General features: G+C 42.9%; 1 protein-coding gene across 1 annotated transcript in view; it reads left to right on the forward strand.

Annotated features, from left to right (window-relative positions):
* The window catches only part of LOC124605991 (GTP-binding protein Rhes), a 621,089-nt gene extending 600,607 nt beyond the window's left edge, over window positions 1-20,482 (forward strand). The window contains exons 3-4 of the mRNA XM_047137953.1: window positions 19,360-19,733; window positions 20,457-20,482. Coding sequence (XP_046993909.1) covers window positions 19,360-19,733; window positions 20,457-20,482 — 400 coding nt within the window. The remainder of the gene's footprint in view (window positions 1-19,359; window positions 19,734-20,456) is intronic.
* The last annotated feature ends 5,602 nt before the right edge of the window (window positions 20,483-26,084 follow it).

Below are 26,084 nucleotides of genomic sequence, written 5' to 3' on the forward strand. Positions count from 1 at the left end.
CGCCAGGTAGCACTATCGAAAGGGAAGACCATCGTGTTGGCTTTATGGCTCTGATGCGTCTTACTATCTGCTGCAGCACTTTGAGCAGCGATTGTCACCACAGTGACATAACGAACTATCTGATGATTCGGCCTGTTGTGCTGCCATATATGAACAGCATTCCATAGGGTGTTTTCCAACAGGATAACGCTCGCCCACATACAGCTGCTGTAATTCAATATGGTCTACATGTGCCCACATTTTACCTTGGCCTTATCGATCGGCAGATCTGTTTCCAATAGAGCACATATGGGACATCATCGGACAACAACGCCAGCGTCATCCACAAACAGCATTAATCACCCTTTTATTGATCGACCAAGTGTAAAAAGCGTGGAACTCCATCCCACAAACTAACATCCGGCACCTGTACGACAATACATGCACGTTAGTATGCTTGCATTCAGCATTTAGGCGGTTACACCCGTTATTAATGTATCACATTTCGCACTTTGATGGCTTATCTTGCTGGTACACTAACCTGTGAACTTGCAATGTCAGTCTTAAATGTGTTACCTAGGCAAACGTATTAGCGAAATCTCATTACTCTACGTTAGTTATTTCTTGGTGTTGAGATTCTTTTGTGTCAGTGTAATTTAAAATGTACTGAGTACGGGACAAGGTTTGTTCTGTAGTAATTTGTGTGTCAGACCAAGTTGTAATTTGTAGCCTTGAGCACTCACTGTTTGGAATGTTGTCGTGACTGTCACCTGCGAGCATACAGGCATCGAGTGGACCCTGTCGTTCCGAGGATATGGATGTACGAGCGGTAGTCACCAGAGATCAAAAGTTAACTCTGTGTACTGACTTTAAACTCGCCAGCGAGTCCTATGACGTCATCTCCGAACATGGCGTCTCTGTGTGCTTATAGACTCAACTTGCATGCCTCCACCACTGCCCATTTAACTGAAAACTTGTCACGTGAGTTTGTTGCGTTCTCTCTCTCTCTCTTTCTCTCTCCCCAATTCGAAAACCACGGCCTCTAGCGAAAAAGTGTCCCAGTACAAAATTTACCTACATTGGATTTCCTACAAAACGTCCTGTTCATTTTTAGTGTAGGGCTAATAATTTGCATGTAGCGAGCAAGGGAGTATGAAAACCTTGTACGTGGTATTTGAAGGTGTTGCGGGTCGCATAAAACCCCTAGACAGGGGCAGCTGAGTCACCTTATGGTAGCTAGAGGCAGATGAATAACCTTATACCTGTAGGGGTTTCATGTGACCAGCAACACAGATACCACGTGCAAGATTTTCATACTCTCTCCCTCGCTACGTGCAAATTATTAGCCCTACAGAAAAAATGAGCAGGGTGTTTTTGTAGGAAATCCAATGTAGTTAATTTTGTATTGGGACAGCCGGCCGGGTTGGCCGAGCGGTTCTAGGCGCTACAGTCTGGAACCGCGCGGCCGCTACGGTCGCAGGTTCGAATCCTGCCTCGGGCATGGATGTGTGTGATGTCCTTAGGTTAGTTAGGTTTAAGTAGTTCTAAGTTCTAGGGGACTGATGACCTTAGAAGTTAAGTCCCATAGTGCTCAGAGCCATTTGAATCATTGGTATTGGGATACTTTTTTGCTAGGGGCCGTGATCTTCGAATTATTCAAGAAAAGCAAACAAAAGCGATGTTCAAACGCGTTTTTCTTGAACAACTCGTAAACCGTAGTCTCCAACCAAAACGTATATCAGTACAAGGTTTAACTTCATTAAATTTCTTACAAGCAGGTACTGTTCATTTTTTCTGAAGGACTAAAAGTTTGAATGTGGTGAACGAGAGAGTATGAAAATCTCGCGCATGATTTTTGAAGATGTTCCAGATTGCATAAAACCCATACGTAGGAGCAGGTGAATCACCTTGTGTGCGTATGTGTGTATGTATGTGCGTCTGTCTCTGTATCTATAGGTATGAAACTTTTTTGAAACCTGCTGTAAGTTTATTTTAATATTTAATATCTAACAATTACCCTTACAGACACACACTTTTGAGGGGCTACTGAGTCTGTGTTGACAGCACAACGAAACAAGAAACGGGGAAGAAGTGCGTTCTCTAAATGGTGATTAATTGTTAAAATAAATTTATAAAGGTCTTCACAAAACATACGGAAATGAATGATAAGCTACACAGATCGCTGTTAGCTCATAAATGCAATTTGCCATGACCAAAATAATATAGAAATATGGCACTTATTGGTCGCAGGAACATAACAGTGTCGTTACTCTGCACCCTGTTTTTGTCTGAAGCAAAAACACATATGTTTTCTCCTGAAGGTGGTGGAATAAACAAGAATACAACCACTTTTTTCTATTGGACGAAATCTGTATGTTCTTCGTCTGAAGTATGAACCATAGCATAGAGTTATTGGAGATGTCTCTGCTCCTCCAATGGAACGCATTTGCAATTATATACACTGCATCACTTTATTGTCGTCTTTCACCTACTACAATCTCACAAAACACAGCTTCATGCATGGCCATCTGACGCCGGCAGTCGATCATTTCGCCTTGTCAGATGTGACAACTGTGGTATATGTGGTGTATGTGTTTTCCACTGTTCAGTGGTTTAGGTATTCAGAGTATCTTTTTTTTTAAATTTATGTTTGTCTTTCACACATAAGTTGAATGATAGTCATTGATGGTTAATTTACATATGTCCGTTATGCTGATTTTATTTGAAGTTGAGCATAGTGTTTGTGATTTTTGTTTTTCAGTGTTACTTAACAATAGCAAGATCATGTACTCGACTCCTTACTAAGTCACAACAAACCTTACACATTACTGCAGGCTACAGCAAGAGAGGACGGGTCGACGATTAGGAAGCCACTACAACGCCAGATTCGCAATATTTGCCGTTACGGCGGGAAGAAAGGAAAGCGGTAAAGCATTGACGAAACAGCGAGAATAGAGTAAGATTCGATTCCACCCGTCTGCTTTAGCTAGTGACGCCATATTACACGTAAAGATGATCGTTCACCTTAGCTACTGCGACAACCACAAAAAATGGAAATGAGCGTATGGCACTGTTGTCCCGGAGGCCCCAACCGGGAAAGTTCGGCCGCCGAGTGCAGGTCTTATTTCAGTCGACGTCACATTGGTCGACTTGCGTGCTCGAGATGAAGATGAAATGATGATGAGGACAACACAACACCCAGTCCAGGAGCAGAGAAAATCTCCAACCCGGCCGGGAATCGAACCCGGGCCCACTCCATGGGAGGCAAGCACGTAATCACCCAGCTAAGCAGGCGGACACGACAACCACAGATTGTGTTTAATAGCAGGGCGATTGCATTCTTCAAGATAGCGACGACAAGATAGACTATTACGCTCATAAAAAAATGCAATAACACGCAAAGTATTTCAGTCAGGAAATAAAATTAAAGTAACGAGACAACCGCGGAACTGAGGAGGTTTTGGGCGGCGACAAACTTTTAAATAAAACTTAATAAAGATAAGAGCATTCCAGAGCAACCAAGACATCGAAAAACAGCATATGCGAATTCATCTGGAATAAGCGGAACGAAAAATACGAAACAGGAGTCGTATAATTCGCTTAACCTACGTAGCTCATAAGAAAAGAAAAAAGAGCAAGACAATCGAGAAGTTACAAACGCGAATTTATCTAAAATAAACTAAACATAAAAGAAACCAAGATCACGCAGCTGGAATCGAGTTTTTCCCTTGACGAAGGCAGCGAAACCGAATACCGAACAGTGAAAAGCAGTATCGTAATTTTTGGCAGGTCTATATAACTGAAACGCGTGCATCGATACCAAAAGGACAGCCCACTTAACTAAATCATTATTACAAACAAACCACATCACCAAAAAGTACATTCACTACAAGAGTGACCCACCGCTAACAACAATACGACACGTAAAAGAACAGCCGATTTCATGTACGCAACGCCCTAACGACGTCACATTTTTTTAAGAAAAGTAAATTACTGGAAAAAAATTATGGACATCCTTGCAACTTATTTCACTCACAGCCATATGAGAGATGCACTTATGTTCTGAAAAAACTTGCCACATTACAAAAACAGTGAAATAATTGCAAGAAGTCTTCATAACCACTAATTGTTTCTCTCGCAGCAACTTAAATTCTGCTCTTAAGTTCCTCTCCAACCTTATACATGGAACTCGAGCCCAATTCAGAAATAAACAGCCAAGTATTTGCGTAACAAAAAATAAAAACGTAAATGCTACTTGTTTCTCTATCGACAATTTAAGCTATACTTGCTGCTTACAGACATCATAGATTACACGAGAAACTAATACGAGCACAGAGAATATTTAATAACAACGTAAACTAATAACACCATACTGGACGTCCTGACTCAAGCGGACGGGTAGGCTCCGACCTAGCAGTTGATCAGAAACAGCGGCGCCGATTTGTGAAGTATGCAACCCGAAGCATCATACAGGTACTCGCTCCGTTTCGGATCTGTAGTTGTCATAACGTTCTTATCAATGCCTGGAAAAAATTAATCTGCGACCATGAGACGTGGTGTTAGACTTTCCCTACATATTCATCCTTCAATGTCATGTATTTTTCTCAGCGGTGAATGACTTGTCTCAGCCTTGCATGCAGAAGTCTGTGTTTTGACTGTTAAGGAAACTTTCCGCCTCGAAAATCATCCCTTGTAATGGCTTGCCCCATACGACCATAATGCATTAGCATCAGCCCATGGCAGTTCTAAAAACGACTCATCATCACCAAGCCCGATTATGATTGTATCTTCGTATTTTCCCCTGGTGGTGAGTTCACATATTTCGACTGCCCGCTTTGCTGCTTTGTCTGGTGGTCATTGTTATGGATCGAGTACTCGTCCGCGTTCATTAAGCGGCTAAAGGAGTCATCACCTAAACTGACCTGACACAGTTACATATTTGCGCTGCTATCTTGGTTTAGAGGGCTTTTTAAATGTGTATGAGAAGTCACAGGACCCACTGGACGGCAACCTTTGTCAATCTTAAAATAGCGTGCAGTTTGTTGAAAACTGATCGTTAACTGATTTTTCACTTTCCCCCACATCGCCTCAAATGATACGCCAGTCTTCGAGCAGCAAGACTTCTGCTTTTCTTACAGTTCTCAGACCTTCACTTCGTCATTCTAGCTTATTTGACCATACCGAAACAGTCTGCGCTGGTTAACCACTGGGTCATATAATGCTTCATTGTTGCTGCACAGTTCCACCAACTATAGGAATTACCACGCGATACTCCACTTCGTCAACGGGCCGCGACCCTTTGTTTTGGGTCGTCTAGAAGCGTGCTACGGGATTTTACTACTCACGCAAACAAACGAACAAAATTAAATATGTGACTTTTCTTTGTCGATATTCTAATTACGGCTTTTTGGCTGCCACTCTTAGAGTAGTGTTATTTGTGGTAGGAAGTGTTCGCTGTTCGCAAAGCTAACAGTGACTGACAAGGGGAGCATAAGGCCTATTAACCCTTTCGTTACAGAACTTTCTGCGCATACATCTATATACATACATACTCCGCAAACCACCCTTCGATACTTGGTGGAGGGTACTCTGTATCACTGTCAGTGGTTTGGTTTCCTGTTCCACCCGCAGATAGAGCGAGGGAAAAACGACTGTCTATGAGTCACACTTTACCAAAATTCTCCTAGTAAATCGAGGTCGTCATTTCTCCTTCCCTTCATTCCTTCCATTTCATACCGCTTTGCTACGTGACGTCCAGATACTAAACGATGTGACTGTGTCAAGCAGGACACTAGCAGTGCTGTATTCGAACATTGCGTGTTTGTCTTTCCTACTCAACCTCATTAACTTACATTTTTCTACGTTTAGAGCTAGCTGCCAGTCACTCATCTTCGACACTTTCGCGTACGCCATAGCATCGTAATGAAACCGCGGCAGACTGCTCACAGTGTCCGCCAGGTCGTTTCTATATATGAAAAATTACGGCAGTCCTATCATACTTCCCTCGTACGTTCCTGACGGTATCCTTGTCTACGATGAACACTCGTCGTCGAGGATAACGTACTGGGTTCTGTTACTTAAGAAGTCTCCGATGATGATGATGATGTTTGGTTTGTGGGGCGCTCAACTGCGCGGTTATTATATTAGGCTGCGTTCACACTGCCGGCCGGGCCGAGCCGAGCCTGGCCGGGCCGCCGCCCGCTTTGATATCAAACACATGGTTGTGAATTGCGGTGTTCACACGCCGACACGGCGTAAGCCTCCCGGAGCCGAGCCGACGACATCTCGAATGTTTAATATTGCCGGCGCGAGCCGACCGCAGGCGCGAGCCTGTGGAGCAGCACTACAGCTTCTGCAGTACACGCCTCACACGTCTCCCTTCTGCTTTCTTCACAAGTGTGACTGCACACGTCTTTTATTTTAAGATGTTACCTCACATTGCACAATCAGTGAGGAAAAATTACGTTTATTATAATGATACATGCGAAATTACTTTTATTTCATTTATTTAATCTACCGTATTTACATTTGAATTTGTGTTCTGTTTCGAAATTTTGTCTTGAATGTTCTGCAGCACATACTAAAATGTATTGTGATTCATTCTGTAATATGAATAAAATTTTTCAGGATAGTTTTTAAGTGCTTCATGTAAAGAAAAAAACTCTCCTAAATGTCTGTCGCTATTTATGGGATGAATCCATAACCTCCTAGTTCTTCTGTACTTCAAAACTCGACGAGTTACAGCAGATTCAAAACAATACGAATAAAAGAGTGAAGACATTGTTCTACACGACAGCACAGACTAGCTAAAGGCAAGCAGCTGTTGGCTGCAGCTGCGTTTTCTACTGACTTGCTTGTCAGCTGTCGAAGGGTGGGGATTTTTTAAAATTTATTTATTTGGCCTCCGGCAGCTGACATCCATTTAGCCAAAGAGTGGGTATTACCTTGACAGTGCAGCGCAGCCCGCCAAGGAACAAAAAAAACAATGAAGAACAATGAAACGCACATCTGTGTCGATGTTAAGTAGTTTCATTAACTCTCCATTATTTTTTCTGTCAAAGTAGACAACGAGACTACAGAATTGCGCTTCAGTTTCTGCAGTAAACGTATCACAAATCTCCAGTTTGTTTTTGTGATTAGTTTTACACCACTGATCACTAGTAATTAGTTTTTTTCTGTCCTGCATTATATGACTACATTAAACCAAGCTGTAACCGCTCGAACTCCGTGGCTTGCGGACGCGGCACTGACGCCACTGAATATCTCGCATTACTTGTGACCAGAGACAGATATCAGTGCCATTATCATTTGAAAAACTTTTTGGTACTTTTAGCTACATTTCATTCGCAACAATGTATGGTCTAAAACGGATCTAACAGTAAGCTACCCGCTACATAACTTTTTCACTACAAGATTTGTAAATCAAGTGCACAACGTTGACAAATAGCATCACTTCACAATGACTGTTAAGAAATATGAAAAGATAAATGATTCAACACGAAGCTAAGATGTTACACTAGCACGTGTACAAAAATCAGATTTTTTAGCCGCATACTTTCTTCAAAATCGGTTGGGAAGCGTTACGAAACTAAGAAATCACGCGAAACGAAAAGTAGACTTTTTCTTTTTTCACGACGTAAGTAACGCTTTTAAGGAAAAAATGAGTTCATAAAACGATGTGGCGCAGTCTTATATACCGCTAAGAATTTTTAGAACATGAAAATCGGAGAAGTGGATTTTCCCCCATTTCGCCGGCCCGGCTCGGCGCGGCGCGCAGTGTGAATGCCCTACACGTCGGCCTGAGCTGGATAGGCACAAGCCGAGCCAGTACGCGTCAGCCCGGCCCGGCCCGGCCGGCAGTGTGAACGCAGCCTATTAGCGCCCGTATGGAGCGTGCTGTGAATGATACCATCACTCTCATGTTGAGGCAATAACGCTCATTCTTTCTGCATAGCTGCTCGCAAGTCTTGGAGAGTGGTTGATGCTGACGTGATGGATCTCGTGTCTCTAGTGCATCCCAGACGTGTTCTATGGGATTCAAACCGGGAGAGAGAGCAGGCCACACCACGCGTGCAATATCTTCCATTTCCAAGAAAACGTCAACCACGCGTACTCTATGAGATCGAGCACTATCGTCCAGCAATACGAAGTCTGGGTCCACAGCACCTCGCAACAACCGCACGTGACGTCCAAGATCTCGTCACAATACCTGACAGCAGTTAATCCTTGCCAATTTAAACGAACAATTCCATGTAAAGGTGTTCGAGTAGTCAACATAATCCCTGCCCACACCATTAGGGACTATACTCGGTATGAGTGTTTTTCCACAACGGTTGGGTCCCGAAATCGTATTCCACGTTCCCTCCAGATGTGAGTTCGTCGAGAATCACTCTGCAGACCAAACCGGGACTCATCTTTGAAAAGAACACTAGCCCACTGTTCGACAGTCCATGTGGCATGTTGATGGCTCCGCTCTAAAAGTTCCCTTCTGTCAAGACGTGTCAAAAGTACACACACAGCAGTCTCCGACAATAAAGGGCACTCTTCTGAAACCTTCCGTATACCGTTTGCCTCTATACAACACGTCCAGAGCATGCTACGAAGTCAGATGCCAGTTGCCGTGCAGTACTAAGGTGGTGCCATCGTACAACCAAATAACAGTTCCCTCTTTCTGATGTTACACGTGGTCAACTCCGCCCTGGTCTTCGGGATACAGTTTCGATTCCTATAAACTGTCGTCACACCCGATGAACAACAGAACGATTCACATTAGGCCATCGGGCCACATCAGTTTGCTACTGTCTTGCTTCCATTCTTCCCATGGCACCCCACCGCAGAGAGCCTGATAGGTGTCTTCTCTGTGTCATACTGCACCATTTGTGACTGTTTCACAGCGACTGTGGATGTGGAGCTACCCGGCGAACACCATCCCGTTTCATAGGTGCCCTGACGTCATGGTTGGCGTAGTTGTCCGTTGACCAGAGTGCCCTCTTCCGTGCAGGATCACATCGTGTAAAAGCTATCGCTCGAGTCTTCCTTGTACTGAACTTTCTCTGATGAATCAGAACTGTCTGAAGTCACTTTAGCTTCCTTCTCAGTCAAAACCTTCCTTACGATTTTTTTTTCCATTTAGCCTACCTTCTTCTCTATTTTCATCAACTTTTAATTTTAACTTTTTAATATTTTTTTCTGACGTCAAATATGTAGGTTTAATTTTTCTACGTTTGCTATTTTGGGTTTTTAGTCTTGTCGATATCGATGAAATATTGTTCAGTATTTTGATTGATGTGATGTAGTTTGTTCCACTGAAAGGCGCAGGCCAAATATCGTCTACTTCGGTAGAGGGGCCAGACTGAGGTTACAGGGCTCTTCTTCCAGGGAAGGTTTCACCACGTTTGTCTGCTGTAACATATGTGTCAGCTCTAGTAGTGGACTGAGGCAGAGATAACGAGCTCTTTCAACGATCTTTGGCCTGATGGGTTGATGGTTTCATTCCCCACCAAGTCCATCTGAATCACATCTAAATGCGTAGTACGGAATTGCATCTGGTTTAAAGGGATATATCCCCGTTGCTTTGAATCCAGATCTAGCATTTGCTAGCGTCACTGTTTTTGCGCAACATTCATGAAGAAGCCAAATTATAATCTTTATGGCGTCGGATCTCGATGATTCCTTCGCCATTTTGCTGCGGCACTATAAAAATAATATTATTAATAATATAATATGTAAGCACACATCGGTCCAGCGGCTGCAGGTAATGCGTAGTGCGACTGGGAAGGCAAACTAAAATGATATTGTTCATCTCAGCAAACCCCAACAGCTATCCAGAGTTAGAGTGTGAAGTATGGCCATCCAGAAATTGCACAACATTTCCAATGGGCTTATAAGGGAAAAAATGATCCCTTAGCGATTGGAGAAATATCTCAGCAATCACGTAGGCAGTTTTCCTTCATAGCACTATTTCACAATCTGGTGGCTTGTTACCCACACCTCCATTCTTTTCTCGTGTTAACTTCCTTCATGACAACGTAAGAAGGAAGAAACAGCCCTTCAGCATAGCAACATGCTAGCACGGTAATAGTTTCTCCTTTTCAGACGATTGTAGCTACAGGAACTATCTTTGATCATCTCTGAGCTATAACAACGCTTGGTCAGTTGTTTAATTGAAACCATCTCATCCACACACACATATATATATATATATATATATATATATATATATTATATATATATATATATATATATATGCTAAAACCAAACAGGTTTGAATCACAATCGGTTTTTATTTCTCGCTCTAGCACTTTCCTTGGAATATTAAACTCTACAGAAGTTTTTCTGGCTGAATAACCATCATTTTATACTTTATTAATAGCAATCTGAAGGTCTTTTTCTTTCCATCTGCCTCTTGCAGAACCAGTCTTGGGGACGTACTTAGTTGGCATCTGTAAAAAAAGTGAATTCCCCTAGAAACTAAAAAATAAACAGATTTTTACGGAGTGGCTAACTGTCCCAAAGAAGGTGTAGCCATTTCTCCCATGTGGCAGGGAGAGAGTACATAGCGTGTCATCAAACATGGTGGACGAGAACGCAAAAAGAAACAACCTGACGGTATGCGCCCAACCTATCAAGCCCTGAAATGTAAGTTCTCGAAACTTCTCACAGTCTAACTTAAGAAAACACGAAAAAAAATTGATATGCTGTATAATATTAAGGTGTATTAAAAACTGAAATCATGAAAAATACTGTTTATTGAAATAAAGAGTCAGAGAAGCACTGACGTGTCACTCACGACAAAGCTTTACTATCAACTGACTAGCAGCGCTGTAAATCATGTAACTGGAGAACTAGAGCCATCGGCCATCCCTCCCCTACGCCCACCTATTCCTGGTATAACCTACGTCAAACAAAATATTCGGTGCACAATGAATACAGATCGTTTCAAGCAATCTGTTTGGCTGTAATCAGTGGAGGTGCAAAAGTGAAGTTCAGGGCAGACCAGCAATATTCTGGGCCCTTCCCTTACTTAACCTTCCTTACGCGGGACACGCACTTCATGATACAGCGCACTGCCAGGATTTCCCGACGTACCTTGAGCACGCTAAGAAGCGATCCATTAGATCACACGCTACAGACGCAGTAGGGCGATTATTCGACCACAGCGCTCTCCAAGGGCACTTTGAGACTGCGCAGACCACACAGAATTAGTTCCAGAAAATGAACGTGCATCGAACAGCTACTTAATCTTTAATCTCGATTGTCGAAGATGCGCTAAGAAAATCACGGAAAAGTTTGAGAAGGCGGAATAGCGCTTAACACAAAGAAGAGGGTTCTTCTTGAAAAATTATGCGGCAACGGATGTGAACCAACAGTTATGAACATTCTGGAAACGTTATAATTGTGTGGAAAATCGGCATCGAAACCACATCCCTTCCTTCCGTAGACAGTCAATTATCAAAGGCACAACGTATGATACACCGCATAGTGTGACTTGAAATGTCAAACAGTCACTTGTTTTCCTCCATACGTTCCAAGCTCACCTCGAAATTCTCACTTTTACATAATCAGTGAAGATCCACACACACCTCAGCTGTGAAAAATCTGTGATTAAATCAATGATCCAATCCACAACTAAGACTTAAGTTTTAAATCTATGGTATTACTTTTAACCATCGATGTGCCATTTCTCGAAATAGTGCTACAACAAATCGTGTCACAGATGACATGTTTTTGATAACTACTTTTTACGTTTATGCTTTGAAACAGCACAGTATCATAGCCTCTTCTTCTTTGAGTGTGTCTCTTCACAGACACCTCCTGACCATTTTGAAGTATTCTTCGCTATTCCCAACTGTTTTAATCAATGTGGCAATATCTGAGATGTCGAGCCACTCTCGAAGATTCTGCAACAATGAAAAACTCTTATCTGTCAAGTTCCACTTTTACTTCTATCTTTCCTTCTGTGGTGAGCTGTGTATTTATCACTTCTGACTACAGGCCCAAAATATGCTGCTTTCCTGAGTTTGATGGTGTTTCAATGGCGACTTCAAGATTTCTACCAACACAGTGGAGTACTTCACATGATCTTCCCAGGACATCTTCAGTATGCGGTGTCACAACCCCGTTTTCAACGCCTTTAACCTATTTGTGGATAATGTTTCAATTGTCCAAGAGTCTACCCCATCACAGTAGTACCGATGACACGTAGCACTCAACAATTCGCCAACGTACCTTGAGTTGAATATAACTATTACATGTCAGAAGCTCGAGATTTTATGTACTGTCATTATTTTCATTGTATCTATAATCTAGGTTATCATGTGCTCTGAAATATTATTACACCCAAACGTGATGGCATAAAACGTATTTGTAATATAGGCCGGTTTTATACTCTTTTCTATAGAAGGCAATAGGACGAGACCACAGAGTTACAACGTGACCACAGACTTAACCTTAAGTCACTCTGAAAAATTATCTACAACAGTGAAATGAAAAAATTACTCATTGATAGATAAACTTCAGTTCCTAATAAATTCCAACACACTGTGATGGCAGAAAGAAAGGATCCAGAGCATTAAACTAATTGAGAAGGAAAAGACGTATCTGTCACGAAATTCTGAAAAACCAGCAGTGAATACTACAAGTACTATACGAGAACCGTATGTATTCAGTCACAAACATCATTCGCGGAACTGACCTCGCTGTTTAGTCCCATGACTCCTCAATCAATCAATCAAACGAAAACATTATTCAAAACATTTAACGTTCTGTATTAGCAAGCATGAAAAACATACAAGGCACATCTACTTCCATGGTCATCGTTCACAAGTTAGCAGACTGTGACCGTGGTGGAACAGATTAATTCAGAGATAACTTCTTTCTTTATATGAAAGATAAATATACATCATAGAGGCAAAAGTAGTGCTTTCGAGAGCAGGTGATTCAACTACGTTCATTAATAATAATACAAACCTATTATAATTTTCACTGGAGCCATGGCATCTATATCAACACACGACCATTCGTTGAAGTGATAAGAAGGTACCTTGGTCAAAAATTCCATATGAAACGTGAGCAATTTTTTCAGGACAAACTAGTGTAAGACTTAACAAGAATACGCCGCCTATTGTATCTGTATGCATAAGACTATGAACGATTTGAAACAAAATGAATGTCCCCAATAAAACTTCTACGTCTTGAATACCATTTTAAGAATTCAGCTTTAGAACCGGAAGTATCATTGACCCTAGCACCGACAGTTTGTATTTGATTTCCATAGTGCGGCTATTGTTTACACGTATGGATTCAAAAATGAAGATGGCGCAGGCAATGCCTATGGAACAATGAACGTAATATCTTATAAGTTTCAAACTAACAAGGTACTTCACAACCATTACCACGGAACGATTCGCAATCCTGGAAGCTCTTTTCTCTACTCAAAATGCTACCCCAAAAAAAAAACTATCAGGTTGTATTCAGCTAGAACAAAAACCTCGGAAAAAATTAGTTATTCTTTAGCATACAGAATAGCAGACTTATTGAGATAAACCTAAAACAATAAACGGCAATTCAAAATGTGTGGATCAATGGCTACTGTAGGATAAAAGGAAACGAAATTGCAGTTAGTCTCGCCAAACAGGTAATATATGACGACGAAGAAAGCAATATTACAGTATTGGCTTGACTTTCTACTAAAACATAAACAACTAAGAAGACATGAATAGAGCAAGTAATTGGCCGATTCCACGAAAATAACAGGCAACATTATGCCACTATATCACCAGCAGTACTAAGCAAACCTAGGTGCACGAAGAGCTGCTATGGCAGAATCAGGCTTACTTCAGACAGCATCTACACTGCATTCATGCTGTTGAGTCACAACTTTGTGAATGTGGAATTACGAAGGATGTGTACTACTTGTTCTTTGTATGCGACTATTGAAGACAACAATCTGTAACACTGTTTTGGCGTCTGGCTGCGTTAAAATGTTCTTTTTCAGCATCTGCGCTGACTCTCCTAGCGACAAGGACTACAGGGTATACAAGGAAGTCTCTCTCTTACGGTGTGCAGAGAAGTTAAACATGTTATTTAGAGATGTGCAGTCAGAGAGAAGATACAATGAATTACTCTTAAAATGAAGTAGAAGAAAGTTGTAAATTTTAATTTGCCTGTTGATTTACACGAGTTAATACAGGAACTATAGCTGACCCATCTAGGACCTATGCAGCATCTGTGTTGATAGTGCTCCTATTAGCAATGCAAATCTATTAACTATCTAGGTATGTAGTATGTAGCTTACATTGCAGTTTTGTCACAATTTTGCTCTTTTTTTAGCTGACTTAACGTAGTAGCACATTACGTCTGATTCTGAATTTTCGACCTAGTTATATTTCTCCAAGTAATTCAACGAAAATTATACGTACGACCTACTTAAACCAGCTAAAAACATACTAAGAAGTTTCAAGAATTAAGTATTAAAGGTTAGAAATTGTATATTGATGACTCTGTGGGAAGAGACCTAAATGTCAATAAAAAAATTTATTCATTCAATCTTCGTACATCCATATTTAAACTGGATTAAGGTGGGACACAGCTGGTATAATTTTCATTAAAAATGAAATTCCTCCAGCTGTACTTAAGATTTTTTATTTACTTCGCTACTAGTTTCGACGTTGCGTCAACGCCATATTCAGGCCTGTACACTTTGATGAAATCAGTTGTGTGTGGCTCAGTCTAGAAGTCCGCGGCGGGACCAACACGTGCCCCACATGCTACGTAAGCCAAAAGTTACCTACTATATTTCGTATGTAAAAAATAAGTCGCTGAATACTTTTCTGAATCTACATTGCTGAATTTACATATTTATTCCAATTACACGTCAAGCAATTTTTTGACACAAGTTTATTAATGTCGGTCATTACTTCAGATCTGAATATACACAGTTTTATATTCATAGGGAGTCAGCGTATGTAAACATGGTGCAATCAAAGCTTCGTCGTATTTATAAGTAATACAAATACCACACACAGGGTTTTATTGGACTTGTTGATTCTATGAAGCATCTTATTAGGTCTGAAGAATGCGATTATTGACGAGAATTATGAAAAAAAAAGAGGATTGTCATCTATAACTGGAATAAATACATGAATACCTTCGTGTATCACTGCGGATTAATCTCTCGACTGTGTCGCAACTCATTGAATACAAGGCAAAATCTGTTAAAATTAGTAATTCATCTGTGATCTTGTAAATTTTATTTCAAATCTATTTCAATATCTCTCCTCAAAAAGCTTTCCACATATCAAATGGTTATATCAGAAACATAGCTAATGCTTACTGTTCTAATAACAGCATTATATTATCGTAGGAGAGCTTATTTTCCCTCACTACTTAGTAGACTTTAGCCAGCACTTCATTCACATATCTGATTCATTGCTTCCAAGCTTCCCTTCACAGCTGACTTTCATAAAACTGTACCACTGATATCAGTTTTCCTAAGGACACTGTAGCATATTCGACCCTACCTTCATTCTTTTATAATTTTTTCAATTATATTTTAAAATATTGTTCTGATATTTTTAAGTATTATTTTGATCAATACATTAAGGTATTTTCTTGAACAATAGCTTATAGAGCTACAAAAACATAGCAGAGGCTCTTCCCACTACCAGAGAGAAGATAAACACTGCGCAGAAACAATCAACTCGCCAACAACGGGAGGGATCTCTGATTCTGCCAGAGCTACTGAGCTCATTAAAACAACTTTGCCATTTCTAAGAGCTTACGGAAGGAAGTTACGATCCATTGAAATAGTTCAGGTTATGCATGGCGGCTCTCACTGAAACAACCGCCTTTCACTTATATCGGTTTCTTTCCACGCCATTTTAAACTGACTGTTAAAACCGCTCAAAATAACTGGTTTCGGAAATCATCGATTTTTCGGTTTTTTATTCCTATTATTTCCTGTAGCAAACGTAGAAATCGAACGAAGATTGAGAAAAACTGACTCTCCCTGTTTCAAGATTAATGGGATCAAAATATTAAATTAAATAGGCAAATAAGAAAAAAACCTTAGTCCATCCACCTTCCGCTGCTTTTCTCGAGAAGCGATAAGTGGTGGAATTGTACAAAAAGTCGCCAGTATTCTCATACTGATTCTATTTTTTTGAAACTCTGCGCAAAAATCATGCTGTAATCGGAGATCATACCTCCATTTGAGTCTGTGCTAAAGGGTAAAAACTAAAGTTGAAGAACTCTGTATTTCGAGTTAATTTGTCCGTTTTTAAGTGCTACAACCGATAAAGGCATATTATGCGGGTTCAGGTAGCAGATCGGCTACCGTATACTGTGAATGAATTGTTGTTAAGTATTTAATTTATTAGTGTTACCATAATCTCCTTTCTGTTTTATTCTTTCATATAAATGGAAGACAAATCTTTAATTTTTTAAAGCAAGTTAAGCGCTGTACTTCATTGCTACGTCACTTGGTAAAAGTATTTCGAGGCTAGGATTGATGCCATTCAGCAATACAACCGATGTCCAGCGATGGTAGCGAGAAATTGCCTTATAGACCAGGTTGGGGAGAGTCTTGCACACTGGGTGTACACGCGTACCTTAAGCCACGACTCTTGGCAAAAAGGACATTAGTTTCTCAGTAATGCTTTACCAATTCTAATGCCATGTGATCGGTTCTGTCGACATTGTCATTGAAACAGCGCTAGTCACTCGTCCAATTTTTTATTATAACGCAGTATTTCAAACCAATGCAAATTTTACGAATAAAAATTACTCATTTTAAAAAAATGCTTATTTAAAAACTAAAAATTTTACCTGTGGCTGATTGATATTTCATTTTTTCACTCGGCCATTAGTGAAAAATAAAAAACACCTGCTATAACCGAGACCAAACAAATTCATTTCATAAACAATGCACACTAAGTTTTTTTAATTACACGTTTATTTTTTCAGTATCTGTTTACAGTCCTTCAGTATAGTCTCCCTGCTTCCCTATGACGGAATCCTAACGTCTCGGAAGCTCTGTTATTTCATCCGGACCATCACTTCTGTTCATTTTTCCAATGGCTCGGGTAACAGTGATAGAAAGGTCTTTCAAAGAGAGATAACGACCCCCACCCATAGGTTTTTTTCAACTTCGCGAGTAAGTGGTAGCCTGGGGACTCATGTCCGAGCTTTAGGGAGGATGTGGTAGCGCTTCCCGTCCGTATTCACGCAATTTTTGGACAGCAAAATTGTCGACATGCGGGCTGGCATTGTGGATATTGAGTGGCCCAGCCTCGAGAAACTGATGTCGGGTTTTGTGCATTTTTCTGCGCAGGATTTGCGTGAAGTTACGATAATACACTGCTGAGACATTCTACTTGGGACTGTATCTGTCATGATGCTCCCTTGGTATTCATAAACAAAAGTCACCATTTGCTTGATTTAATTGAGCGCGTCGAAATTTTTTTGGACGTGTAGGCTCTGAAGCTCTTTACTAATTGGACAGTGATTTTAACTGCGGTTCAAAGTCTCTAATCCAGGTTTTATGAGCAGCGACAGTTCGACACAAGAATCCTTGACCTTCATGGTAGAATCGTTGTCTGAGCAAGTGGGACCCATCTTGTAGAAATGTTTCTTTTCTTCAACTGATGATGGGAATATTCCTCAAAAGTCTGTGCGATCTTCTACAAGAGCATCTGCCAAAAGTTTCACACTTCGTTCATCTGTTGAAGTTTTTGGTCCTCGGGGTCTTGGATTATCGTCTATGTTCATGCGACCACCACGAAAACGATTAATCCTACGTCAAACTCTATTACGGTCTACTATAAACTCACCACAAACGTCACTTGACGAACTGTGGATTTCTGTCGGGTTTCTGCAGCGTAAAGTTTCCATCTTGATGTACGACCTCTAGCCTTGAACAGTCGCAGTATCCAAAACCCCTACTGGGTCCGTTTCTACCTCTTGCCAATTTTGTGTTACAGTACACAGGGAAAAAACAAAAATATGTGCTTCTTCCTCAAGCTACCAACTACATATGGCGTAATTTTAATTGTTGTTGCATGAAACAAGCCACAGTATTACCGACCTGTGCTTTCTTTCTTTTTGCCGCTTACGCCATAGTCTCGCAGCTATCGCAGGGTCGGCGTGGTTAGAACGAATTTGGCAAGGTTAGCATTAGGGGTGGCCGGATGCCCTTCCTGCCGCCACCCCGAACACCCAGCTGTCTGCATCTAAAGTAAATCGATTTCACGAGTGCGAACGTGTTTCAAATGTCTGCGACGCGTGTAACTGAGGCGGAACGGGGGGACCAGCCCGGTATTCACCTAGCGGGGTGTGGAAAACCGCCTAAAAACCACATCCAGGCTGGCTGGCACACCGACCCTTGTCGTTAATCCGCCGGGCGGATTCGATCCGGGGCCGGCGCGCCGACCCGAGTCCAGGAAGCAGCGCGTATATATATATATATATATATATATATATATATATATATATATATATATATATATATATATTTGGAAGGTCAGGGCGTGGTACTCGCTGCACTAGCAGTGGGGTCTCTTTACGGCACTGGCAGTGCGTCGAGGCCCAAACCCCTCCCACTCCTTTTTTCTAGTCCCATGTTGGGTCATAGCACTAAGTGTGCAGAGATCTTAACACAAAACTCCCATTCTCCGATGTAAGAGAGACAAAGAAACCTCTTCTCTGAGCAGAAACTGAACACTGATAAAACTTAACAATTCTTCTTGAATCACACAAATGCTTTGGAAGTCGAACACGAGTAATTCTGAACAAAATATTTTGAAAAAAACTCTTCGTGTAACATAGAAGTTTCGGAAGCAAGGTAATAGCAAATAATAATAAGAACACAAGTGACTTTTAATTTTGTTCTGTTCGTTCTCGTTCAAGGTGTTGTAGTGGTTCCACATATTTAACCGACACCCATTCTTTCAAAAATGATCTTTAGCATGTTGCCGTAGTGCTTCTGGTGGTTGCGATACTGCTCGGCTACCCCTACCCTGGCGGGTTATTACCTGTACATTATTTACGAAATGTCCCTCGAACCGAAAAATGCCGGTAATTCATAACTAAAAAATGGCTCTGAGCACTATGGGACTTAACATCTATGGTCATCAGTCCCCTAGAACTTAGAACTACTTAAACCTAACTAACCTAAGGACATCACACAACACCCAGTCATCACGAGGCAGAGAAAATCCCTGACCCCGCCGGGAATCGAACCCGGTAATTCATAACTAAAATACTGGTATCGGTTTTAACTGGTCAGTTTTTTGCATCCCTGGTTCAGATTTCTATGCACTTTTTCGCTGCGACTGTGCAAGATTGCAGGACTGACGTGGGGCAAACCGTTCGTGTCGGCAGGACGGTGACGGTGGAGGAGGCGACGGCGTACGCCAACACCCAGGACGACTGCTGCGTGTTCGTGGAGACGTCGGCGAAGCGCAACATCCGCGTGGACGACCTGTTCTACGAGCTGTTCCTGGCGGCCGGGCTGCCGCTGGAGATGGCGCCCAACCACCACCGCCGGCTGCACCCCAGCTTCGGCAGCCCGTGCGCGCTGCCGCCGCCCGCGCCGCAGCACCGCTCCAAGAAGTGCTCGCTGTCCATCAAGCGGCGCCTCAGCGACGCGTGCGGCGTCGTGGCGCCCAACGTGCGCCGGCCCTCCATCCGGACCGACCTCATGATCATGCGCACCAAGACCTGCTCGCTGGGCAGCAGCGGCGGCGGCGGCGGCAGCCGCGACGCGGGGCTCGCCGGCTCGGGGGGCGCGTCGCGGCTCGCCGCGCTCGTGCGCCGGAGCGTCGGCATCGGCGCCGCCACCGGCGACGACGTCGGCCGCTGCGTCGTCCAGTGACGGCCCGAGCGCCGACCACCACCCCGCGCCGCCGGCCGGAGGCGCCGGGCCGCCTCCCCTGGCTGCCGCGGGCTCGTCCACCGACCTCGCGTGCCACCTTTCTTCGCTGGAACTCCCAGACAGTCTCCGACGAGATGACGACTCTCGTGTTACTGGTGAAAAATTCTGCGTGTGTCGTGGGCTCAGACGTTTCATTCCTGAGGGGCCTCAGTTCTTCTGAGGCTGTACCTTGAGACGGAACCACCTGCAGGCACAGAGAGTCTGCCAACAGTCAAGCAGACCTTCAACACTCTGAGGCTACCTCCTAGAAAACTAGCGAAGCGAATAAAATCGCCTTGTTAGTGGGTCACACCCACTGGAGGTCACTGATCAAAAGTTACAAAACCGCCGGCAACTGACAGGTATCGTTGCTGAACGTACCGTAAATATAGACCCGACACGTAAGTTGGCCAGACCTATCAAGTGTTGGGCCCAAGTCACCTCACATTCATCTACTTCACGTGCCACATTTCATGTCTGGAGTTCGCTGAGAGTCTTCAACAGAATAATGATCACAATGTTACTTGCGAAAATTTAAAAACTGTGCACTTTTTCAATTTCTCAGGACACTCTGCACGTGTCGTGAGCTGAATATTATTATATATGAGGGGCCTTAGTTTTTCTGAGGCTGTCTGTACCTGGAGACGAAACCAGAAACCACCTGTAGGCACAGAGAGTCTACCAAAAGTCAAACAGACCTTCAACAGTCACCTCTGAGGCTACCTCCTGGAAAACTAGCGAAGCGAATAAAATCGCCTTGTTAATGGGTCGCACCCCGTGTGGGACACTGCTCAGAAGTTACAAAACTGCCCACAACTGACAGGTGTGTGTGTTGCATGTACAATGAATATCGACCCAACATCTAAGTTGGCTAGACCTATCAGCTGTTGAGCCCAAGTTACCACACATTCATCTACTTCACGTGCCACATTTCATGTCTGGAGTTCGCTGAGAGTCTCCAACAGAATAATGATCACCATGTTACTTGCGAAAATTCAAAAACTGCGCACTTTTTCAATTGCTCAGGACATTCTGCACGTGTCGTGAGCTGAGCATTATTATTTATGAGGGGCTTAGTTTGTCTGGGACCGTACATAGAGACGAAAAAACGTGTGGGCACAGAGATTAGTCGACAGTCAAACAGTTCTTTAGCAGTCACCTCTGCGGCTACGTCCTAGAAAACGACCAAACAAAAAATAAATCACCCTGATCATGAGTCACACTGCGTGAAGACCACTGGTCAGAACTTACAGAACCTTCCACGACTAACAGGTCTCTGTGTTGCCTATACAAAGGATGTGGACCCAACATGTAAATTGGTAAGACCTGTCAACTGTTGAGCCCAAGTTACCTCACATTCATCAACTTCACGTGCCACATTTCATGTCTGGAGTTCGCTGAGAGTCTCCAACAGAATAATGATCACCATGTTACTTGCGAAATTTCAAAAACTGTGCACTTTTTCAATTTCTCAGGACATTCTGCACGTTGCTTGAGACGAACATTATTATTTCTGAGGGGCTTAGTTTGTCTGGCGCCGTACATAGAGACTAAACAACGTGTAGGCACAGAGATTAGTCGACAGTCAAACAGTTCTTCAGCAGTCACCTCTGAGGCTACGTCCTCGAAAACGACAAAAATAAAAAAAAATCACCCTGTTCATGAGTCACACCGCGTGAAGACCACTGGTCAGAACTTACAGAACCTTTCACGACTGACAGGTCTCTGTGTTGCCTGTACAAAGAATGTGGACCCAACATGTAAATTGGTAAGACCCGTCAACTGTTGAGCCCAAGTTACCTTACGTTCATCAACTTCAAACCTTCAAATGTGTGTGAAACCTTATGGGACTTAACTGCTAAGGTCATCAGTCACTAAGCTCACACACTAGTTAACCTAAATTATCCTAAGGACAAACACACACACTCATGCCCGAGGGAGGACTCGAACCTCCGCCGGGACCAGCCGCACAGTCCATGGCTGCAGCGCCCCGGACCGCTCGGCTAATCCCGCGCGGCCATCAACTTCACGTGCTATGTTTCATACACACAGTTCGCAGAGAGTCTCCGACGGAATAATGATTACCATATTACTTGCCAAAATTCAGTAACACGAAATTTTTTATTTCCTCAGTTCATTCTGCATATTTTGTGAACCGAGCATTTTCATTCCTGCGGGTCCTTGTTTGCAAGGGGCTGTTCTTAGAGGCGAAACCTCTTGTGATCACTGAGGTCAAACTGCCTGTCAGCAGTCAACTCTGAGGCACACCCCTCGAAATCCAGCAAAGAAAGAAAATCACTCTGTTATTGGGTCGCACCCCCAGTAGGAAATTAGTCAGAAGTAACGAAAGTGCCACCCAATGTCCACGGACTGTCGGATCTCTGTGTGACGTCTGTACAATGAGTATGAACTCAGCATCAAATCTGACCAGACTTGTCCACTGTTGAGCTAAAGTTCATCAACCTCATGTGCCACATTTCATCGACAGAGATCGCGGACTGTCTCCAACGAAACAATGCTCATCATATTACTGATGAAAATTCAGGAATTCCGTACATTTTTTTTAATTTCCTCTGTACACTTTGAATGTGTCCATACTTGGACAGTATCTCTGGCGCCTAACCTCTGTAGCCACAGAGAGTCAACCATCAATCGACAATCAGTCTGTCGGCTGACAACTCTGAGGCTACCTGGTATGTAGCATAAAAAAATCACCATATCAGTACGTCGGACACTCAGATGGGGAAGGCTTTCAGCCATTGATCAGAGGTAATAAAACCTCCAACCAGTGCCCTCCGACCAAAGGAAGCTCTGCACAGTCTTTTCTATCTGTGTGGAACCGAGGTCGGCGGTTCGCCAGATCTATCCTCTGTTGAGCCCAGGTTGTCACACCCTCATGAACCTCATGTGTCTCCTTTCTACAGTTGACTTCTCAGTCTCCAGAGAGATAATTATTATTGTGTTACTGGTGAAAATTGGCAAATTGTGAACTACATTTCCTTTATTCTCAAGATACAGTCTGCATGCACAACAAATTGGACGTTTTATTTTCTGAGGGTCCTCAATTTCTCTGCAACTGTACTTAAGGACGTAACTATCTGTAAGTCGTAGAAAGTCTACCGTCTGTTGACAGTCTAACATTATGACAGCAGTCAAATCCGACGAAATCTACCTCAGAAAATTCGCCTCATTAATGGGTTCCATTCTCTACGGGCCTCTGACCAGAAGTAATAAAACCGCCGACCAGTTCCGACGGTCAGAAGGAATCTTTGCCCGTGCAGTGAGTGTGGGCCATGCGAAGTTTCCCGTTCGAGCTGAAAGCGGTTCTGTTATGCGCTGTGGTGTTGAAAGGCACAGGCTGTCACAGGAATTACTATATAGCCTAGTCATCCCCGACCACTACCCATTTAGGACGATTAGGGAAGAACCAGTCCACTAACTCCATGCTGAAGATATCACTCGGAAACCGAACATGTCGATGACAATATCAACAGAAAGAACACACGATTGTGGCTAGAAAATGGTATGTCACAAGACATTTAAATAACGGCGTCTTGGAGTCACAAAAGCCGCTGCAATGAATATTTATGCACAGACTACTAGTTCTGATCAAGCGGCCATCTTCATGTCACGGCTTAACACCACATCAAGTTTATGGAAGATTCTTGGTGTGAAGTTCTGTACATAATTGGTTTTTGTTGCAGCATATTTTACGCACTCGTCTCTAGTTTGCAGCTAAAAGACAAAATACATCTGATGCCAAGGAACCTTCCATAAACTTCAAGTACTGTTAACCCGTGATTTGAAGATTGGGCTGACCACAAGTGTTTGTCTGTTGCTAAATGCACAGTGCAGTAGCTTTTGGTGGCCCCATGATGCCGTTCCATAAACACACTGGTGTGTAAAACTTAAGGACGAAAGTAACATTCGCCTGATATGTCACTGCCGAGCTCGATGAAACTTGGACCACACATAGAAACAAATGCTACAGTGTAGCACATAAGGTAACTGTAAGAAATATGCAATGGGACGAACAGAAGTGACTCTTTCTATCCACAGACAAGAATTAAACTGAAGTCACCATGATATGTGACGATCCCATGGGCACTAAAAAAGCGAGACAGGATTCTAAGTAGGGTACGTGATCACCATAGACGGCAGAGCACGCTTTGCAAAGTGCTGCCATGCTGGCCGCAATGTTGGTAAGTTGTTCTTGTCGTCGGGTGTTCCACTTCTCCATCAGCGCAATTGACAACTGTTGGATGGTCGTTGCTGCATGTGGATGTGCTGCAATAATCCCCACAATGCATGATGGGATTTAAGTGGGAGGAATGGACAGTCCAGTCCACTGACCCAATATCCTCTCGTTCCAAGAGCTACCCAGCCTCCACTGTTCGATGCGGTCGAAGACTGCATCCATAAAAATGAAGTCAGGACCGACATCACCCCAAAAAATACGCACATTGTGATGGAGTACAGTGTGACAATAATGCTGATTGGTAAGTGTACTGTGTTCAAAGATTTGGAGGTCAGTACACCCATAACGTTATGCCTCACCACATCATAACACCAGGACCGCCAAAGAAATCATGTTCGTCAGTGCTCGTCGTAACCTCATATGGTGAGAGGTGGGAATGTGTAATGCGCCCAGAAATATTTTCGAACACGATCTTCTTGGTGGCCCAACTATTGGGTTCCACTGACGTGCTGACAACCCGATAATTGAACACGGCACACTCACCGGTCAAATTTATTGTGATACTGTACTGCTTCGCCACGTGCCTCTTTTCAAGCATGCGTTCGGCCCTGACTTCGTTTTTAATGGATGTTCGCATCTAACAGAGCAGGTGGATGAACTCTTGGACTCTTGGAACGAGAGGATATTCCACGAATACGAATGTACCGGCCTGCCCGTTCGCCAACTTAACAGGGAAGTGCAGAGGAGACTTATTGCTGCCAAGTTCATATGCACTAAGGACCATCCATCAGTTGTCACCAGCGTTGGTGGAGGAAGGAACGCATTACCACAAGAACAACTTGCCAACCTTGTGCCAGCATGGTATCAAGTTGGAGAGCCTACATTACCGTCAGTGGTGATCGCACACCCTATTGAGACCCATGTCCTGCCTTTGTAGTGTCCATCGGTGTCACTTCAATAAAATTATTCTCTTTCAATAAAAGTATCATTTCTGTTCGTCTCATTGCGTCTTCCTATTATTTACCCTCTCACCGAAGTTAAGCGCTGTCGGGCTGGGCTACCACTTGGATGGGTGACCATTCGGTCTGCCAAGCGCTGTTGGCAAGTGGGGTGCGCTCAGCCCTTGTGAGGCAAACTGAGGAGCTTCTTGATTGAGAAGTAGCGGCTCCGGTCTCGGAAACTGACATACGGCAGGGAGAGCGGTGTGCTGACCGCATGCCCTTCCATATCCACATCCAGTGATGCCTATGGGCAGAGGATGACACGGCGGCCGGTCGCTACCGTTGGGCCTTCATGGCCTGTTCGGGAGGAGTTTAGTTTTAGTTACTTTCTGTACTATACTGTAGCATTTCTTTCTTTCTTTGGTTTGATCAGGCTTGTTCCTTGGCAGTGGCATGTATGCGAAAGTTACTTCCCGCTTTAACTTTTGTACACAGTGTACATTGAAACTATGCAACACGGGCCACAGAAAACAGTTTGAATTAGCAATTATCTGGTATCGCTACTGCTATGTAACGTAGCATCGAATGACACTTATTTTTTTCTGTAACAATTTACTGTCCGATTCAAAATGAGAGTGTTAATACTCGTAAGCTTTTAATAAATACTGCGCTAGAGCCAGAAACAAGGAAAATAAATGGATTAAGCTAATTAGCACGGAGTGATTACATCCGAAGAAAGAAAGTGTTAAATTACACTATAAAACCAGCAGTATCAGGTACGACATAATAAATGTGGCGACCAATAATACTTCATTCGCTATAATTCGAGGTGAACAACATAATACCTGACGTTAATACTCAAATTACATTCATCTGCAGTGAAATCATCGAAATAAAACCGTGGAAATAAACATCCACTCAGTGAAAATTCGCTGTGACAGCTAACTGTATTACTCGTGCTATGAATGGCACCGAGCCCTTTTGTTTCCGATAAATGCAGCCGCTAATAAAGCGTATGTAACGCGGTAAAGCCAGAAAACATGGTGCTGTTCGT

The sequence above is a fragment of the Schistocerca americana genome, chromosome 3 (assembly GCF_021461395.2).
Source record: "Schistocerca americana isolate TAMUIC-IGC-003095 chromosome 3, iqSchAmer2.1, whole genome shotgun sequence".
Lineage (NCBI taxonomy): Eukaryota > Metazoa > Arthropoda > Insecta > Orthoptera > Acrididae > Schistocerca > Schistocerca americana.